This window comes from Lepidothrix coronata, unplaced genomic scaffold (assembly GCF_001604755.1).
Source record: "Lepidothrix coronata isolate B3197 unplaced genomic scaffold, Lepidothrix_coronata-1.0 Scaffold86, whole genome shotgun sequence".
Lineage (NCBI taxonomy): Eukaryota > Metazoa > Chordata > Aves > Passeriformes > Pipridae > Lepidothrix > Lepidothrix coronata.
This window is the reverse complement of record NW_016690266.1, coordinates 428,148-446,405: the sequence shown is the minus strand read 5'-3', so window position 1 is coordinate 446,405 and position 18,258 is coordinate 428,148. Positions and strand designations below refer to the sequence as shown.

Sequence of the window (18,258 nt, the reverse complement as noted above, 5' to 3'; positions counted from 1 at the left end):
AGTAAAGCCCTGTGTACACAGGCAGGGAAACCAACGCTCCCTTGTTGATAGTAGAAAAGTACACTGTGGCACACGTTGCAGACCAGAAAATGTTTGCCAAGCCAAAAGCACCTCTGTGTTACACTTTTCTCTTTTTTCTTAGGGGGAAAAGGAGAGAGTCTAGAATTATTTTTCTTATTTTTCTGATGTTACTTTGTGTTAAAGTATCTCTTTCTTTTTTTCTCTTAATCTAAGTAGCCCAACAGTCTCACACCACATAGTTACAATCACATTTGCTGCAAGCAGCTGTGCGGGATCCACAGGGAGCTCTGAGCAGCGCCAGGATCCACAAGAAAGACATAAAATACCACAGACTTGGTTAGGAGCACCTTGTGGAAAATGAGAAGAAACCATTGATGAGATTTACAACTGTCTACCAAACTTGGATACCAATTCCCTTTGCAAACAGCAGGGAATTGAGCATCCCAACCTCTGAGACACAGTTTGCCAGTCCCAACCCATACTTTCCACGTTATAAGAGCGTCGGCCCGCTCAATCCCACATGTTACCATGAAGTGGTCATTGTTCTATTTCAGTATGATCCAATTTTCTAATACCATAAACTAGCACATGCTTTTATAAGCATGGGAACTGCCGAACCCTTGGCGGTGGTTTACACATTTGTTATTAACCATTAGAGAATCAATGTGCCTCTTACATGCTCTGGAGATGCCTCCACACCTCTAGTCTCTGAAAAGGGCTGAGTTCAGACCACCTTTCCCTCTCTGTGGACACTAATTAGGTCTCTTTCCTTGATGCAGCTGTCTATTCTCATTAAATCTGTAAGAATTTAATATTCTTGAGAGTCTTCTCTGACAGATTTGGTTTAACAGTGACTGACAGACAGCACGATGGCACAAGCTATTAATCATTAATTTGGAGACACAGTTAAAAATATATTCGTGAAAATGCATCATCAGTCCTACCCAAGCTGTGCACTGGGGAATCCAGACTTTGGAGCAGCGTCCACAATACCTCCACAGATCCAGTAAGGATAAGGATCAGGCAGTCTGGGCTGAGACGACTCCACTTCTGTGTCTCCCATTACTTGTTCCATATTGGCACACAGTAAAGGTCTCATCCATTCTCCATGGGAGTTTAGAAGAGCTTTCCATTGACATTAAGATACACTTGACAATATTCCCATTACAAAGAAGACTGCAAAGCACAGCAGTTGTTTTCCTGCTTCTAATGACATCCATGAAGAGAATGGCATAAGCAACTTCCAAATTGTAATAATTTCTGAGAGTAAAGAGGATATAACACATACTGGAGTTACTGATGAGGAACACAAGCATCCATAGTGGAACAGTCTCTGCAAAAACCGTAGGAAAGAGATCACCTAAAAGAAAAGTTAGGATTGGCTGAGCCACTGCACATTCCACTGACAGCTGCTGACAGCTTCAGGAGGAACCACACGCCGCCGGTGCCAGCTCTGCTGCCAGCACAGCGCTCCCACAAAACATCTCTGTCTGCTAATTTTAGCTTTTCTGAATTACTCCTCACGTTAACACAAACTTGCCTTCTCCAAGGAATTCTCCCAGTCACTGCTGCCTGGACCTCTCAGAGTACTGTGGAGCTACAGGTCTGATGGTTAAAAGGCCCACAAGGAACACGCAACAGCTTTACATCAGCACTAGCACGACAAAGGCCAGGGAGGGCCGGACGGTGAGGTGTGCTGCAGAGACTCACAGACCACTTGTCAGAGAACCACTGAGAAAGAGGATGGAGAAAATGATGCTCTGCATAAAATTTATAGCAGGCTGTGGTGCCCGCCAGCTCCCTCACCAGCGAGTGGGTGCGGAATATATCCTAGTTTACAAGGATATATTTCCTTTTCTCCATCACCTCAGCTCCTTCTTCCAGGCAGAAAATTCCAGTACAACCAACATGCAAAAGCCATTTAGGACAAGGAACAATGCTGATCTAATCCCCAGTCAGAGGGCCTGGACAGAGCTCAAAAAGCAGAGTGTGCAGCACAGCTCTACGTGAGACAGCTCAGGGGATGGGATCAGGCTCCAGACCCTGCCAGTGCCACTGGGTGTCACTTGGTCATGGTGGCTCCTGTATCCTCGCAGTGGCAGCATACATGATGAGGGGGGTTGTTCTACTGTTCAGTCCAGATCTGGAGAAATCCAAGCAGAATCCTTCTCAGCATGAACCCCCTGTTGGAAACGCAGTCAGGCACTAGCTACAACATCGCTAACAGAAATACAGCAACACAGGGAGTAGTTGCACAGGGCAGGCAACCATCCTGTGCAAGAGAGCCAGAGATCAGCACTCCCAGCTCATGCAGAGCAGCTGAGCAGCATCTGAGGCTCCCCTGAGAAGACAGCTGAGGTTTACTCAGGGCCTTGGCAAAGCTCAGACCCTTGAAACACACTCCTCGGCACAGCCCATCAACCCACAAGAAGGCTCAGCTGATGCTGCTGCACCAAATCACCACCCATACAGGAGGTACATATTTCCAGGTCAGCCCCATACCCCCTGGCCATGGGAGAAGCACTGCCACAGGCATCTCTGACTTTTCTCAGAGGGTTTTAAGAGCCATCCACTCCCTCCTCTCACAGTAAGAAAGAGAGAAGCCAGGTGTGGAGGTGCTGCAGAGCTACAGCTGGGCAGCAGCTGCCTGTTGGCTGCTTTCTGTGCAGAGGACATGGGGGGCTGCAGAGAAGGACTCCACTCACTGCCATCCCTCTGGCTGCTCTGAACTTGCAGCCTGAATGCACTGCCTGTGGTGAGGAGAAACACCCCACAGCTGGGAAGGTGGGGCTGAAGCAAAAAGGCCAGATCAGTAAAACCAAAAGGCACTGGACCTGAACTGGGTAGAGACACTTGCTTTGCTGCCTGGGAAGAGCACAAAGTAAAACAGTGACCTTTGTTTCATTGGATGTGTGCCTCCTCAAGCCCTTTTCCCTGGCTCCACTGAAGAAGGCGTGACTGAGCTCTCACTGGGCTGGAAAACAGCCCAGTGCCAGGAAAAGGAACTTCTCTTCCAGACCTGTGCATTTTCTTTGTATGTTAAACTTGGCCTGCAGGGCTACCTCCACAATCCTAAATCTTCAAATCATTAACCCACTGAATTTTTGTTGGAGATGGTGGATGAATCATAAAGAACCCAATATGACTTTGAAATCTCAGCATGAGTCTGCATGGTTGGCAGTAAGAGAAAACTGAACTCCCTCCCCTACACTGCAAAATAGAACAATTGCCTTGGAAATAATTCAGACATAATAAATGAGGGATTCCTTCGTATTAACTGTTTTCAACTGCAGATTTATAGTCTAAAATTAAGCAGATGTTGAGTGTTGAATAGAATGTTTAAAAACACAATGACAAGTTGAAATCCCAGTTTCTCTGCATGTGGCAATCAGCAATTTCAATTATTTATTGGAATCCAATTAAAATATAATGAAATGGAAAAACCTATACTTAAGAACACAGAAATATTGTATAATTTGGTGTGAAGAAACACACTGAATTCAGATTTTCGAGTCTTCCAAAATGGTGCAAAAAATTTTGTATACAAGATAGACAGCTTGCAAAAGGATTTGCAAAGTAATTTCTATGTCCTTTGAGTAATTTACTTCAAATAACAATTTCAGTCTTGAAATAACATCAACCTTTATTTTATTTATGTATTTGAGTTCCCAAACTACTGTTCTGAAATAAGGCAATCAAATCTCCATGAGGTTGTTTCAATATTAACATCGGGTTACTCTCACTTGCTTCTATTTCAAAATAGAGATATGCTTCCATTAGACCCATACTGATGATGGCTAATAGAAGTGAGGCTCAGAGCCCAGTTTACCCTGCCCTTTATTAGTCTTTAGAAGAAAAAGGCTACATGAGCTGTGCAAGTCACAGTACATTAACTGCAAATCTCTGTATCATGTTATTTATGTTGCCCATCACAAAACCAGACTGAAAACACTTGCACTGTTATCGAGCTGGAAGGCAGAGCAGGGCTCAGCAGCTAACCAAGCTGGAACCACTCAGGGCACTCCCACCTCCCACAGAGGACAGAGAAAAAGAGGACATCTGCTTTAGGTCCAGGGCTGTGCAAGATCAGACCTTACACTATCCCAAAAAACCAGCAACAGGCAATGAAAGCAGGAAGTAATTTGGAAATCAATACTGAAGCTCCCACCACTTGCCTAAGGTTTGGGTGGATTAAAAAAAATAATTCCAGGGATTAAAAATAAACATAGGAAATTAAAATTATGTACCTGTTTAAAAAAACCCCACATCTTTATACAAAACAGTGTCACAAGAGCTGGAAAGACTGTTTTCATCCTTCTTTTGCAAGACAGGAGTGACAAGATCTGGATCCCTCCTGATATGCCTTCTAACAGGGTCTCTAAGATGGGCATGCTAAGAAACCTGCTTCAGTTCTTCAATCTATTGATTTTAATGCCTTTATTTTTGTCCCATTTGCAATGTAGACTGAGGCCAAATTGTTTACTTTAGCTCAGTCTTGCATAGTGGATTGTAACACATCGCTTTTACTTTCCCTCTCTAACATAAACATCCCCAACACCTTCAATCTTTTCTCATAACTCCTGCTCCCCAGGCTCTGACAGCTCTTATCACTGCCTCTGCATCTCTAGGAAGTCCACATTTTCTAGCAGCTTCTGGTAAAAAGTTGCCAAGCTTGCAGCTGTAGACACTGCAGAATGTCAATTATAGCCACCGTTCACTCATCTAGGAATATAATGCCTCAACAGGTTGTTACCACATCTGGAATTAAATCAGAGATCCTCTTCTGAAGACCTGATCTCCAACAAGCAGTGAACGTGTAACTTGGTCCTGAGGTGCTCAGTAAGGTGACACAGGAAGCAAAACAGAGCAGTGTGGTCAGAAGCCCTTTAATAGGACAAGCCAAGACCACCATTATTTTAACAGAAGTCCCCCAATCCCTAACGGATGGTGATAATAACATCACTTACCAGTACCACACACAGTAGAGGCTGGATTTTAACTAGCTATTGGGGGCAGAAGGCTCTTAAAATCCCCAGCACTCATGTCAGTTATATATTCCTAATGAGTCTCTTGCTCCAAAATACCTTACAATTATCTGTTAAATCAAATTATATCTGAAGAAAATACTAAACCTCCATTAGGCTCATCAGTTTCACTTCATTCTTTTACTGTGGTATTTTGATACAAGTGCACAGTGGAATAATTATCGATGGCACCAGATATTTAGTTACTAAAATTAGTATGAATTCCCTGGTGTTATTTTTTAAATAGATGGTTATTTTTGTAGATCTAAAATAGCCTCTGGAAAAAAAAAGTCCTCAAAAGCTCCTTTTGTGCTAGGATCACATAACAGAAAGCAGAGCTCTAGGGTTTAATTCCTATCAATCAACAAAATGAGTTTCACACTACTCCTGGCCAGAGGAGCTAATATATACAGTACCACAGGTCACCAGAGAAGAGCTTAAAATAAATCCAAGAGTGGGTGAGTATTGCTACATTTTACCATCCCCTGTATTGTTCTTCTAATTTTACAAAGCCCCAGTCACTGAACTAATTATTAGAGGCACTTCAGTTGTTTTACTGATCCTAGCACCTTCCATCAAACTCGGGCAGCTCTGAGGAACTGTTCAAACACACAGGGCTGGCTCTTGGAAACACTTTGCTGCTGTTATGAGCCCTGGATGTCCCCCAGAACAGGGAAATATTTGAGCAGGTTTTTGAACAGAGGACAAATAAAAAGTAGATGTCTTTAAAAACACAGGCCTCCAAGGCATCTCGGGTTTCCCCCTCTGCAGAGAGCACAGAAGATTGCTTATCTTGGCTCCAGAACAGATGGATGTGTTCAGCCGGAAGATTCACTGTAGCTGACAGAGAACATTTCCTTCATCGTATTGCTTCTCCGTGCGAGGAGATAACTCAGGCTAATAATATTCTGTCTGCTTTTTATCCTCCTATAGCCTACGCATAACTTAATTCTTAATTCCAAAGGGCTCGCAGAGGAGATTGGCCTGGTGCTAGTTTCATTTCCACACATATAAATCAAAGCTCAGTCTACTGGAATAGATGGCACTGCACTGGTGTTAAAATATAAGATCAGCAAGGCCAGAAGATTCCCCCTCATCTCCCTGATCATAAACACCATGTTATCCTACATTCAGTCACACCCTCCAAATTTCTAAATATCGCATCCATTTAAATTTGCATATAAATAGGAGCTATCCTGATTCACAAGAAATAGAGCTTTGCCTACCCAGAAAGCATCAGTGCAAATGTAAACCAAGCAGAAAATGGCAGAGTGGTAGAAACTTGGCATCCGTGGCAATTACCTTTACATCTAATGAATAGAGTCTTAGTTCCTTAGTAACTAATTACAGTGGAACTGTTTGGAGAAAAGGACCTCGTGATTTGCCTGAAAGAGCCAACGTAGGGCACCGAACCAGGACTGCATTAGTTCACACCGTCACATACCCACTCACCACCTTCTCCTGGCACCCAAGACTGCAGGAGCAGGCTTTTGAACCTTCCAGGAGCCCTAAGTCACCCCAGGCACTATGGACTGAAAGGTTACCATTTTGGGAAAGGAAAAAACTGCGTTCCTAGGTCTTCACCCCCACGCAGTAATCCTCAACCACACAGGGAACCCCGCTGCCTGCAGGCACCTGCCTGACCATGACTCCCAGCTGCATGAAAGCCCTCACTATTCTGCTCTAGCTCAAGCACACACAGCCGCTTTCAGAAAACTCACATTATTATTCTGGTTTTGAAAGAGGAACTGCAGAAAGCTGAATCAGAAACTTTCAAAAGTGCTCGCAAGACCCTGGTTTCACTTACCCTAATCTATCATCACATTTCATCACCAATCTCATACCTGCTCAAAGCTCCCAGCGCTGTGCCACCTCTGCCCCCTCCATTAAGATATAAACCAAGGGTTAAGTGACAGATTGTATCAACCTGGATAGCAATCTGTCTCACTCAGGAACGAATGCACCGGGAATAAAGAAAGAATTATTATCCTGGTGTCAATATGATGAATTACAGCCTCTTTTTACTAAAAAAGAATTTCCAGTTTTTCAGCCAGCACAGAAAACTCTTCTGCTTTTAGCACTCAACATCAAAGCAGTTTCTCCTGACATCCTGTTCAGAGGGTCCGCTAATGAAATTATTCATTTTGGTAGATGGCTGATGCAGTTAGTCACTATAGCACTCATCTTGGAACAAACATGAACTGAGAGCCAGCCATAGGAATTGCAACTGCTCTGTCCATATATTTGTTTCCAAAAAGTAAATAAGTCTGAAAGCTCTGCTGATTGCCCTTGTTGAAGTGAACAAAATGTCTAGGGAAAATGAGTTTTCAGGGTTTCCTTACACCACACAGGTTACATAATCCCACGTGCCAGACTCATGAAGTTTGTGGTCACATTTCCCTCCTAGAGTAGCAAGTTCACATTTGTGGCACCAGACAAAACAGGACTAGAAGGAACCAAGAGACATCACCTCATGATCTATCATACCCTCTTCGTAACATTTATACCCATGCCAAAGGTTTGTCTATAGAGTAATGGAAGGATTTAAGAAGAAGTTAGATAACTTATGAATCTACTAGAAATCTCTTCCTTATAACAAGCCTAAGCTTCACTTGCTTCAGTGTAACACTTTTGTTTGTCTTAGCCCTGTGAATCCCTTCCTTCTGCAGTGTCACAATATGCTTCCACAGACCCTACTCACTCTCTAGGCTGAACAAACTCCATCCTTTCAATCCTTCCCTGACAGGCTACTCTTCCAAGACCCACTGATCACTCTTGCTACTTTCTGCTCCACACCCCTCAATGTGCAATATCCCAAGAAGGAGACAGTACTCTAGCTAATGTCTCCAGAGGTCCAATCTGCAAGGATCCTTTGGAAGCTTGTAAAAGTGTTTCACATGTCCCTCACTGCTGGCATGTTTTCTGAATGGCTGGTTGTATCACAGAGGAAGAAATGTTTTCTGATCCTCCAAAGGCTTCACACATCAGGGCAGGATAAGGCTTTGCAGTGGGGACCGGTGGGGGTAAAGCTTTTTTAGTGTTTCTAGAAAGACAGGCAGCTAGGTCTTGTATTGGCTCCTTCAGTATGCACCTCTGACCCCAGTGTCTGCATCAGCAGAGAAAAATCACTGCTGCACTGATCCAGAGCAAGGCAACCAAAAGCAGCATCAAAGACTGAGCTAATCAATTTAGTTGTGTAAGTGGGGAGCAGAAGGGATGTGTCTTGCTATTGCTGCCACCTCCATGAGGGAAAAGCAATTAATAAAAAAGGTTGACACGTTAGAAGGTCATTTTTGCTCTGCAATTGCTTGCAACCTCAAGCAATGTCATATCTTCATACTTGCAACTATGCAAAGAAATGATAAGATGTAAGGGGGCACTTTCATTACTGCGGCAGCTGGAGGGGGATTGTCAAGCCCTGGGACATGCACTCCTAGGGAGTGACCTACTGCTCTCCCAGCCCCACAGCATGTCCGTAATCTCGCTCACAATATGGTTGACAATAGAGCTGGCTAGAGGACAAAAGGGGAGTGGTGGGGAGAAAAGCAAACAGATTCAGAGATTCAACTACTAAAAAAACCTTGATGACCGAAAGTTCAACGCAGCAAAAAGTTAATCACCAGAGGACTTATGACATCCAGGGAACAAGCACTGTCAGATCTGGCACACGCAGCTGCTTTTGCCACTCACTCTCTGCAGCCGAGTGATGAGTCTCCAGAGAACCCTTACCCCTCTTCTATACTAAACACGACCTTTGTTCTTTGCACATTGCATGTGTGACCTGAGACCCTTACCTCTTGACTTCCAGATGCAGCCAATTCCTTCGCCTTTCATGTCCTAACTTCACACTCTTTGCAAAAACACGAGCACTGTTTAACAGTGGCTTTAAAAGAGAAGTTGCTCCTGGGTGGCACAGGGTGTATTATTGCAACCCTGAGTGCCCCTTCTCAGACCCTTACCTGCCTGGGGATAACATTCATCTCAATAGCCAGTGCAGTAGTTACTGGGTAAGGATATTTGGCAAGCTTAAAATCAGGAAAAGTAAGCTGGATGAGGGCATTCATAGCCTCATACCCCCTGAGGCTGGATCAGAAATACTTGCCTGTGCACTGAGCCCTATAAATGGTCTCCCAAAGCCTGCAAAGATAAACATGCTCTGGCAACACACCTTTCCACCAGCATCCCTGGGAAAAGGATGGGGACCTACTCGTTGGAGGAGAGGCACAGGGACTAATGTGGAGAAAGGTGCTGGTTTACATTCAGAACAATTTGAAATGGCTTTCTTTGAAAGCTTCCCCTTAAGTCCACCTATGTTCCCTCCCCAATCTGGAGAAATCTCCGGGAAGTGCGGGAGCAGGAAAATCTGCCTCCTTGTACAGGCGCATTCTCCTCCCAAGCAACTACAGTCCCCTTCCCCAGCTCTCCTGAACCTCCCACAAGGTATTAGAAAGCAACAACAAGACAGCAGGCTCTCTCCAGCTTGCTATATTTAACTGCAGGCCTCTGAGCACTCTCCTCCTTTGCAATCCTCTAAAACAGTTGCACAGAAACACGGGGAATGAGAGATGCTCCTCGCTGCTGTGACGAGCCAGGAGCCTGGGTTTGCTCACACTGCCTCCGCTGTGGAGCTCCTGCATTGCCACGTGTGTGATAAAAACCACCGGGGTGTACACAGGAGGAGGAAGGGAACACTTTTGTCCCTCCACCCCAAGAACTCAAGGTACTAAATGTTCATACTTGGAAAGCAGCAACTGCCAAGAACAAGTTCCCCACCCACCCATCCACCCTAAGCTTTGAAGTGTTTTCTTTCTAGCTTTACCTTGGCACGCTGGCCAAATAAGTCACAAGTTTCCGAAGGTCTTCCTGCCTTATTCTGTCATGATTGCTGCGGGCTGGGAAGGTCAAGACAGGACCACCTCGTTTATCACGGCCACCTGTGGAAAATAAAGGATTGTTAGAAAATCAGGCAGGAAGCACATGTCAAAAAAACTATGTGCACTGAATTGATAAACATAAATTACAGCACATTCAAGAGTCCATGCACTCTTTGTAGCTTTTAGGCTTGCCTAATTGAGGAAGACAGGCTTGCATTTGCTGGAGCTCCAAAGGGGAAGATATATATTAAAAAAAAAAGCCCACACTAGGAAAATTGCTACTAGCATTTCTTCTTTCACCTAATCCCATCAAATCTAATATATCTGCCAATCCAAGCAGGCAAAGCTAATGAAATCCTACTGTGGGGATAGTTTTAGACTGGTCAACATCAGGAAAGTGAAAGCATTTTTCACTGTTGCTCAGTGTGTTGCACAGTTCATTGCAAGACAGTTTACAACGTCCTGCCAGGTTGAAGGGATGTATCCCCGTAAAGTTTATGCAGTACAACATTCTAATCTATCAGATAATTCATTAAAACTGAAATTTTGAGTACAAGTTCATGCCTCATGCTTTCTATTTAGAAGGTTGTTGGCAATCAGAATAATCTTTTAGTTTGTTGGTTTTTTTTCTGTAGCTTTCCTGTTTTAAAATCCACTCCCTTTAAACTGCCAGTGTTTGGCACTCAGTCTTTTACAGCAATTGTCTAAAGGCTTAGCCATAAAGGAATGACTCTACTCTGAACTATACAGTCACAAGTACAGGCATGAATACAATCTATTCTACTGCACCTTATTTTATTCTCTCCTGTTACTAAAGTTTAAGAAGCTTGAAACTGAAGTCTAATGCCTTATTCAGTGTTTAGTTCTTTCTTCACGTATTATCTCAGGAATTTTTCCAGGAATTGTGTGTTTTTAGATACATGTTTGCACTAGGAAAAACCATAGCAAAACTACAGCTCAAAAAGCTACCACGGAACTGCAAGGACCTCACAAACAAGCTGTAAAAATGCAGATGAATTTGCACTAAAAGTGTAATCCCTTTACCAGAAATATCACTCCTGAGAAAGGAAAATCACGTGCTTCTCTGAGCTAATTTACTTGGCCAACAAGAAGAAAAGGCTACACAAGGACATGCACATCTCCAGCACTGATCCATGTTGCACTGCCCCATGCAGAACTCAGGGCACCTGAAGTCTGTGCTACTGGAACATTCTTGTTACTATTTATACATTTTCTTAAAATACAGATTATTTTTTTTTAATTGCTAAGACCTGTCTAAGGAGTCTTCTACAGTGCTGCTGCCTGTACCAGACAAAATCTGTTACACAGACTTCATCTAAACTTCTACTAATAGAGATGCCACTGGTACCCCATGTTACAGTTCATCAGTCCACATTCCCATGGTTTCCAACGGATGCAACATACCTGAATGGCTACATTGTGCAACTCTCCATTGGAACCAGGTCACATCTGATTTGTTCAGAGACAAAAATGGAGAGGAAAGCAAGAGATGTCATCCTTATTTTGATCCCTCATGCAGACAGGGGTACACATGGAGAAAAAAACCTGTCCCGCCTAATCTCGCCCCAAATCTCTGTGCCTGTTGTTTGCCTTTGGCTTCACACCATGAAGGTGAGGAAGGTCCATTGGAATCCAGTGTCACCTTGGCTGATCCATGTCTCTGCCACACAGCATGAAAATGGGGGTGTAATGTAAAAAGGATTCAATTTACAAGGAAATAAGCTCATTTAAATTTTCAGACCTTTTTATGAAAAAAGCTTCCCATTTTAAGTACATTCTCCCTTTGTTGAGATCATTTCACACACCACATCAATGCCAAAGCCATTATATCATGCATGATGTGTCCAACAGAAAAGCAAGCCAGCCTATAGAATGGCAAACCAGTACAGTAACTAAAGCTGGAGGGAAATATTTTTTCAACACAGGAAGCTTTTCAAGGTTTTGAAAAATTTCCCATCATATCAAGATGTAACTAAGGCTTTCAAAAGCTTCCAGATACTCACTGAAGCAGAGACCTTAACTTGAACTGCATCCCAGAAGATCATGCTACCCTCTACACAGTCAGGCTCCCTCTGTTTCTTCATTCCCAATTATTTAAATATTTGTACAACTTGAAAAAGCACTAAGAGATGAGATCAGGAGACATCCAAGCCCACAGTTATAATCCTCCCCCAGGATATGAAACACTTGTAAAGGGCCATGAGCTTCCCAATCAGCCCTAATCACTTTGATGCTGCCCATTCACCTTTACCTAGTAAACCAAAAATCATGTTTCTGGGACCCCTTTGACACCTACATTTCCACCAAAGTGAGCTCTGCAGAATAAATAAATAATTTTTAAAAACTATCTAAGTTCTGGTAAGCTGAAAAAGTGAGGAAACTCTTGACCATTTTACTAATGGTAACACAAGGATTTCAGCTACAGAAAAGGAAACAGGATCCAGAACATTCCCATTGTGTCTTTGCTTCAGGATAAAAATTGTCCCTCAACAGTTCATCTAAACTGTCCTCAGGGGAGCAGGATAAATAAGGCTCAGGCACAGGGTCAGGAGTTACCAGGATAGACTGGGGAAAATGGGTTAATTCTCATTGGAGGAGGAAGGTTACATGATGACCCAGTTGGAGGTTTCTGGATGATGGAAGGATAAATAAGTGCCTGGGTTGATTCATTCTAGTCTTACAGCACAGAAAAACAATGAGACATGGGGCAAATCTCAAGATATATGAGGTTTAGAAACAAATGTTTCTCATTTGTGATAAAAGTACTGCTCTATGCTTTGAGCAATAGGGTGAAATTATTATTACAAGTGCATCATACATATTAGAATTCTTCAGTTGCTTCCAAATTATTCAGTTCAACTCAAGCCAATCCCAATTATTGAGAAATCTGTATTTTTTATGAATGCCTGCATAATTTATGATTTTATCAAGAGCCTGTATGAAGAAACATCAGATTTCTTCCAGAACAAGCCATGGTATGTTTAATTCACCATACAGATTTCAGTAACTGTGGTTTACTCCTCTAAATACTGATAATATGTACCTTTCTTGTTGCACTTTATAACCAAAAATGTCAGCTTTTCTAGGCAGTCTAAATATGATCTTACCACCATCAAACTTCAGACACCAAACATGTCAATATTAGGACACCTATCTGCTCTAACAGAGTCTCTGGACAGATAGCAGCAGACACTAAAAAAGAAGAAAATCTTTTGGCATCAGCTGTATAGGGAGCTTATATTGTTCCTTTTCTTTATTATTATCTTTTTACTGAGGGGAATAGTGAAGTACAGAGAGAGGGGAAGAAATTCAGCCCAGATCCCACAGCAGGTTCACTTGAAGAACCAGTAGAAATGAGGTTTTCTGACTTGGCCCACTATGTTAGAACTTCATAGTGCTTGAAACTGTCTGTGCTTGTCAGTAATCCACTCGAGGAGGCTAATCTTGCCCCAAGTCAGCCATGATCTCAACGTCAATTGTATATGAACAGTCTTCAAAGAGCTACTCAGCACGTTGTTTTAAGAGAAAATAAAAAGTAGAAGGAAGTAAAGAGTTTCAATTGCTTTAATCAATATGTCCCATCTCCTGCCTCCCCCTGGACTCACAGACATGAGATGCAATAATCAAACATGTCATTAGGTTTGTTAATTACAGTTATTAAATGCTAAAACAAAGAGCTGATAATTTCTTATTGGTTTTCAAGGTGAGTTTTCATGGGCTTTGCTCTGATTTAGAGAGGCAAACAGATGGTCTGGTTATTAGTGCTCTGGAAAAAAAGAGTTAGAAAAACACATGTTCTTCAGGGCACAGAGTACACTGAGAACAAATATTTAGCCATATATGTCTTGCATTTCTTCTACAAAAATGCTTTGTTGATGGCCTTGCCAGTCAGTGGCTTCCTTGCTGATTCTTCCCATCTCCCTTTCTTCTGGCCTATATGAACCCATTGCTAAAGTCAGCACTTATTCCCAGAAATAGAATTACATCATTTTTCCTCCACAAATCATACAGGGGATATTGCAGTGATGGCACAAGGAGTTGTGACGCACACCCCATTAAAAGAAAATATTGAAGAAACCTCAGAAGACCTGGATGGAAGCAGGCTGCATAGTCAGCGGCCTTCTATTGACCACTCATCTAGTCAAGCGTGCATCCAAGGGGAAAGAGACTCCAGCAACAAGATCCTTATCCTAGCAGCTGCCCAAACTGATATCTTAACCCTCTTAGTGGTAGGCCCAAATGTTTCTGCCTGTGGTGGCCCCAGGTGCCCACAGGTAAGCCAAGATGTTGCCCAACCCCGAGTGTTGCTGCTACGAACTCTCTGTACTGGCCTTACCAATCTCAAGTCCTGAGGCACATTCATCCCCATTAACACAAAAAGCTGGAATTCCAGCTATGGCCAGTCCTGTTTAGGACAGGAAATTATCAGTTTCCGTTAATGCAGACTCCTTGTATAAAGCAGATAATGATCTTATCAAGCTCTGTTTTCAAGCTCCATCTCCCCACTTCTATCAGCCATTCTGCCACAGTACCTTACCTGCTTGTAGTGACCCATATTTAAGGGTTCCAAACCCTCTACTTCCTTCTTCACTCTTTTTATAAGCATAAATTCACAAGGATTAACCAGAGACTCAGAGAAACATCCCCACAGACAAGGCTCCCCAGTACCTTGTCTAATGTCCTGCAGCACACTGGGAACGGAAGTGGGAGCAGCACACAGTGTCTCTGGCCCCTGTTCAGATGTCTCTGCAGTTCAAATGAATACGCTGCTTCATCTGACCCTGCAGATCATATGCTGATCCATCTTGAGGTTGCAGACTCTGCTGAGACCGTAAGTGAGTTTCCAGAGGAGCTGAAATAATCCTCAGTGGGTATTTCACTCCAAAATGTGGTGAAAAAATGAATGACAATGAAGAGAACTAGGAGACAGAAGGAGCTCAGCTGATGTCAGGCACTTCAATGCAATGATAAACAATACACTCTGGATTTCTAAATCTAATTGACAGACTTCCTAGGAAAGGAAAGTATCAAGGAATTGGCATCCAGTCTTAAAATAACATTCCTTTCCCTGCCACAGCTGAGCTATGTGAGACTGCTTGCCACTAGACCTCCTCTGAACAAATTTCTACACTAAAAATCCTCCAGCTTCAAAATGGACTAATGTCTTGCATGGGTCACATACGGGATTATCTGTGTAACTGCCCTCAAGTTCAGTTGGTTCCAACACAGGTGATTCTAGTGCAACTGTGAAGAAATGTAAGCTCTCACAACAAGCCCACCTGCCAATTAACACAGCTGCAGTGCAGTCACCAGAATCCCATATCCCAAAGTCAATTACCTGAACCAAATCCTAATAGCAAACACAACAGTACATTTAGGGTTAATGACTCCAAAAACAAGACCAGTTGATCTCACCAGAAGATCTCCTGGCAGAGCAGATCAGAGGCTGTAGACAGGACGTCCAGTGCAGTCCCTGGAGGATCCCATCTCCTACCAAGTAGATTTGTTCTGCAATCGCCCTCCAAAAAGCCACTGCATGGATTTGAAGAGACCACCTGTTGTGGCTTGTAATACACTTCTGCTGCTTTATGCAAGTATTTTGGGGTACTTCCTTAACTTTAAATGTATGCTGGCCAACAAGCCTCTGGGGAAATGGTCTCAAGTTATTACTCTAGCAAAGCAAAACTAAGGACAAGTGAGACTCAATAAAAGGAAGGAAAAGCTTCTTCATATGGAAAGCAAAACTTCCAGAGAATGTATAGAGAAGCTTGTTTTTTCCTCTGGAAGTAGCTGGATTGCTCTGAAGTATCAAGGGAGTACCAGTACCCTCCTCTTCAAAACTGATCCTAAACCTCTCTGCCTCTTGCCTCAGATGCAAATTACTTTTTTTTGATCTTGCCTCCTTTATTGCAGATGTATGGGAATAGCTGTATATATTTAAAAATCAATTGACAAACTGAACAAAATAACCCCCAAGTCTTCTAAAACAAAATAGCCCATTGCACACCCTCTTGCCCCTGGAGATAGGGAGGGAAGAACACAGCACTTGATGATGGTGGTACTGACAGACACTCCAAACTCACACTACTTGGCACAATGTTAGAAGCTGTAGAGAATAAGGAGAAACAAAGAGAGGCCAGATTCACCCTGATCACACACTGTTTGTCTTCCTCATTTGAGACAAGTATGGAGAAATGGCAATGGAAAAGTTTCTGATCTTCATCAGCGAAGAGAAATATGTGATAAACTGATTCACTATAACTGGCTGCTCAGGTTTGCCACATCCCCAGCAGGGAAGTCCTCAACATCTACAGCCAAAAAGAGGATCCTGCAAAGTAATGGAAGTTCAGGGGAGAGTTTAAGCTACTGGACTTATGTAATTGCTATTAGGAAGTCTTTCCCCCCTCGGGTTTTAAGAAGAAATTCAGCCTAGAGCTGGAAAACACTGGCAGATGAAAATGTTTCTGAAATTGCACATTCCAGCAAAGTACTTCCATTTCAAATAGCCTATATTTTCACACCAAAAGAGAGACAAACAAACATACAAAAACCCCACAATGACAAGAAACAGAGAGGATGTCCAGTTGTGAATTTCAGTGCTTCTTGTCAGTTAAAATTGATTCCTTAGGAAAAAAACACAAGCCTGGAACCAAAGTCCTTTCACAAAAATAAGGAAGTTTCCAGAGAAGACAAGTCTCATTAGTGGGACAGAAGAGCACATATTACTGCAAAACGACCCAAATGGTTGGGTGTTATTGTTTTAAATATCTCAAGTGCTACAGTCACCTTCCTGGGTCCTTATATTAAGGACAAGAAAACCCTGTGAGCTGGAACAGGATGGGATATATACAGACCTTCCTCCTTCACAGACTCAGTTCCTCCCTTTTATTGTTTTTTTTCGAAGTCCCTGACATTAATTGAGAAGCTATACCTATGTGACAGGATGCAGGGACAGTAAGTGCTGGCAGTGACGAGACATTCTCCACAGAATGTCCCATGGCTATGGTTAAAATGTGTGGAAAAATATAGAGCAACTGATTCTGCACACTATATTTACTACCTGTAAATGAAATCAGAAATCCAAGGAGACTTTTTGATTTCTCCTTTAACTTTAGAGACCTATGAGGATATCTAAACAAACACTATAGGTAAAAGCTCTTCTCTATCCTCAAAAATCAGCTAACACTCTTGGAAAACAAAAGAAAAAAATCAAACGACAATTAAAAAAACCCAAACCAACAACAACGACAAAACAAAGACAAACAAAAAAAAACCATAGCAGGCTCAGACTTCATCAAAAGACCTGGAAATGTCACAGTCTAAAGATTTTCATTTTCTTCTTTAAAGAAAAATCTCTATTAATGCAGCAGCAAATTCCTGATGAAAGCATGATGGCCCAAAACCACTAGGAAAATTCAATAGTCAAGCAATGCCATGTTTTTGTAATAGCATATTTTCTTTTCTTGGAATTTCCATTTATTTCAAACTACCCCAATGTTAATAGGAAATGGTATAAAAGGAAAGAGACTTTTCTGTAACAAAATACAGAAGAATTATTGATGTTTCATTTGAAATTTCCATTTCAGAGGAAGAAGAGGATGGAAACTTTTAATTTAAATCAGAACTTTTCGTGCAAATACAGAATGTTTATATAGTTCAAAAATTAAATATTTTAGTTAGTTTTATTCAAAAATTAAATATTTTAGTTAGTTTTATTCCCAACTCAATACAAATTCCAGTGTCCTCAAATCAGCATTTGAGAACCCCTGGAACCTGGATGTGAAGTCTTCCTGTGCCCAGAGGCACTGCAGGTCTCATTTCAACCCTTTCTCTGAAGAGTGAAGTTCATCCATTACATAAAAAGAAAAAACATGCTCCTCCACACGCGGTACCTCTGACAATAAGTGACCTGTGGTGTCTTCGGACAAGTTTTTGGGAAGGTCGCTGTCTCCCTCTCTGAGCTTTCCTCTCTGATTCAACCTACTGGCCTAAATTTGGTGGAACCTAATTGCAAAGTTGTCCTTTCACCCACTCTATTTATACTGAAACTCAGCTCACAAGGCTCTCCCAAGACATGTGGTGCTGGGGACAGTGGACTTCTGAAGGATGGAGATGGCTGAGCTGTTACTACATCCAGTTCTCCCTGCTTTGTGCCTTTTGTTGCCCAAAGTCCACAGAAAAACCTCCTTCTTTGTGAAACACACGGCTTGGGATATCGGCTTGTCACAGCTGCAGCAGCTCACCGGCTTATTACACACTTCTGCCATGTGCTGTTGGTTCCTCAGTGCTCAACCACCCTCTCAGACACCTAGCCAGCC

The 18,258-nt window shown here is 42.6% G+C and overlaps 1 protein-coding gene across 14 annotated transcripts in view; it reads right to left on the bottom strand.

Annotated features, from left to right (window-relative positions):
- The window catches only part of KALRN (kalirin, RhoGEF kinase), a 515,157-nt gene that overhangs the window by 330,640 nt on the left and 166,259 nt on the right, over window positions 1-18,258 (bottom strand). For all 14 annotated transcript variants that reach the window (XR_001875782.1, XR_001875783.1, XM_017820865.1 and 11 more), the window contains exon 3: window positions 9,865-9,979. Coding sequence is in view for 12 of the 14 variants with exons in the window: in XM_017820865.1 (XP_017676354.1) it covers window positions 9,865-9,979 (115 nt within the window). In the remaining 2 variants the exon portion in view is untranslated. The remainder of the gene's footprint in view (window positions 1-9,864; window positions 9,980-18,258) is intronic.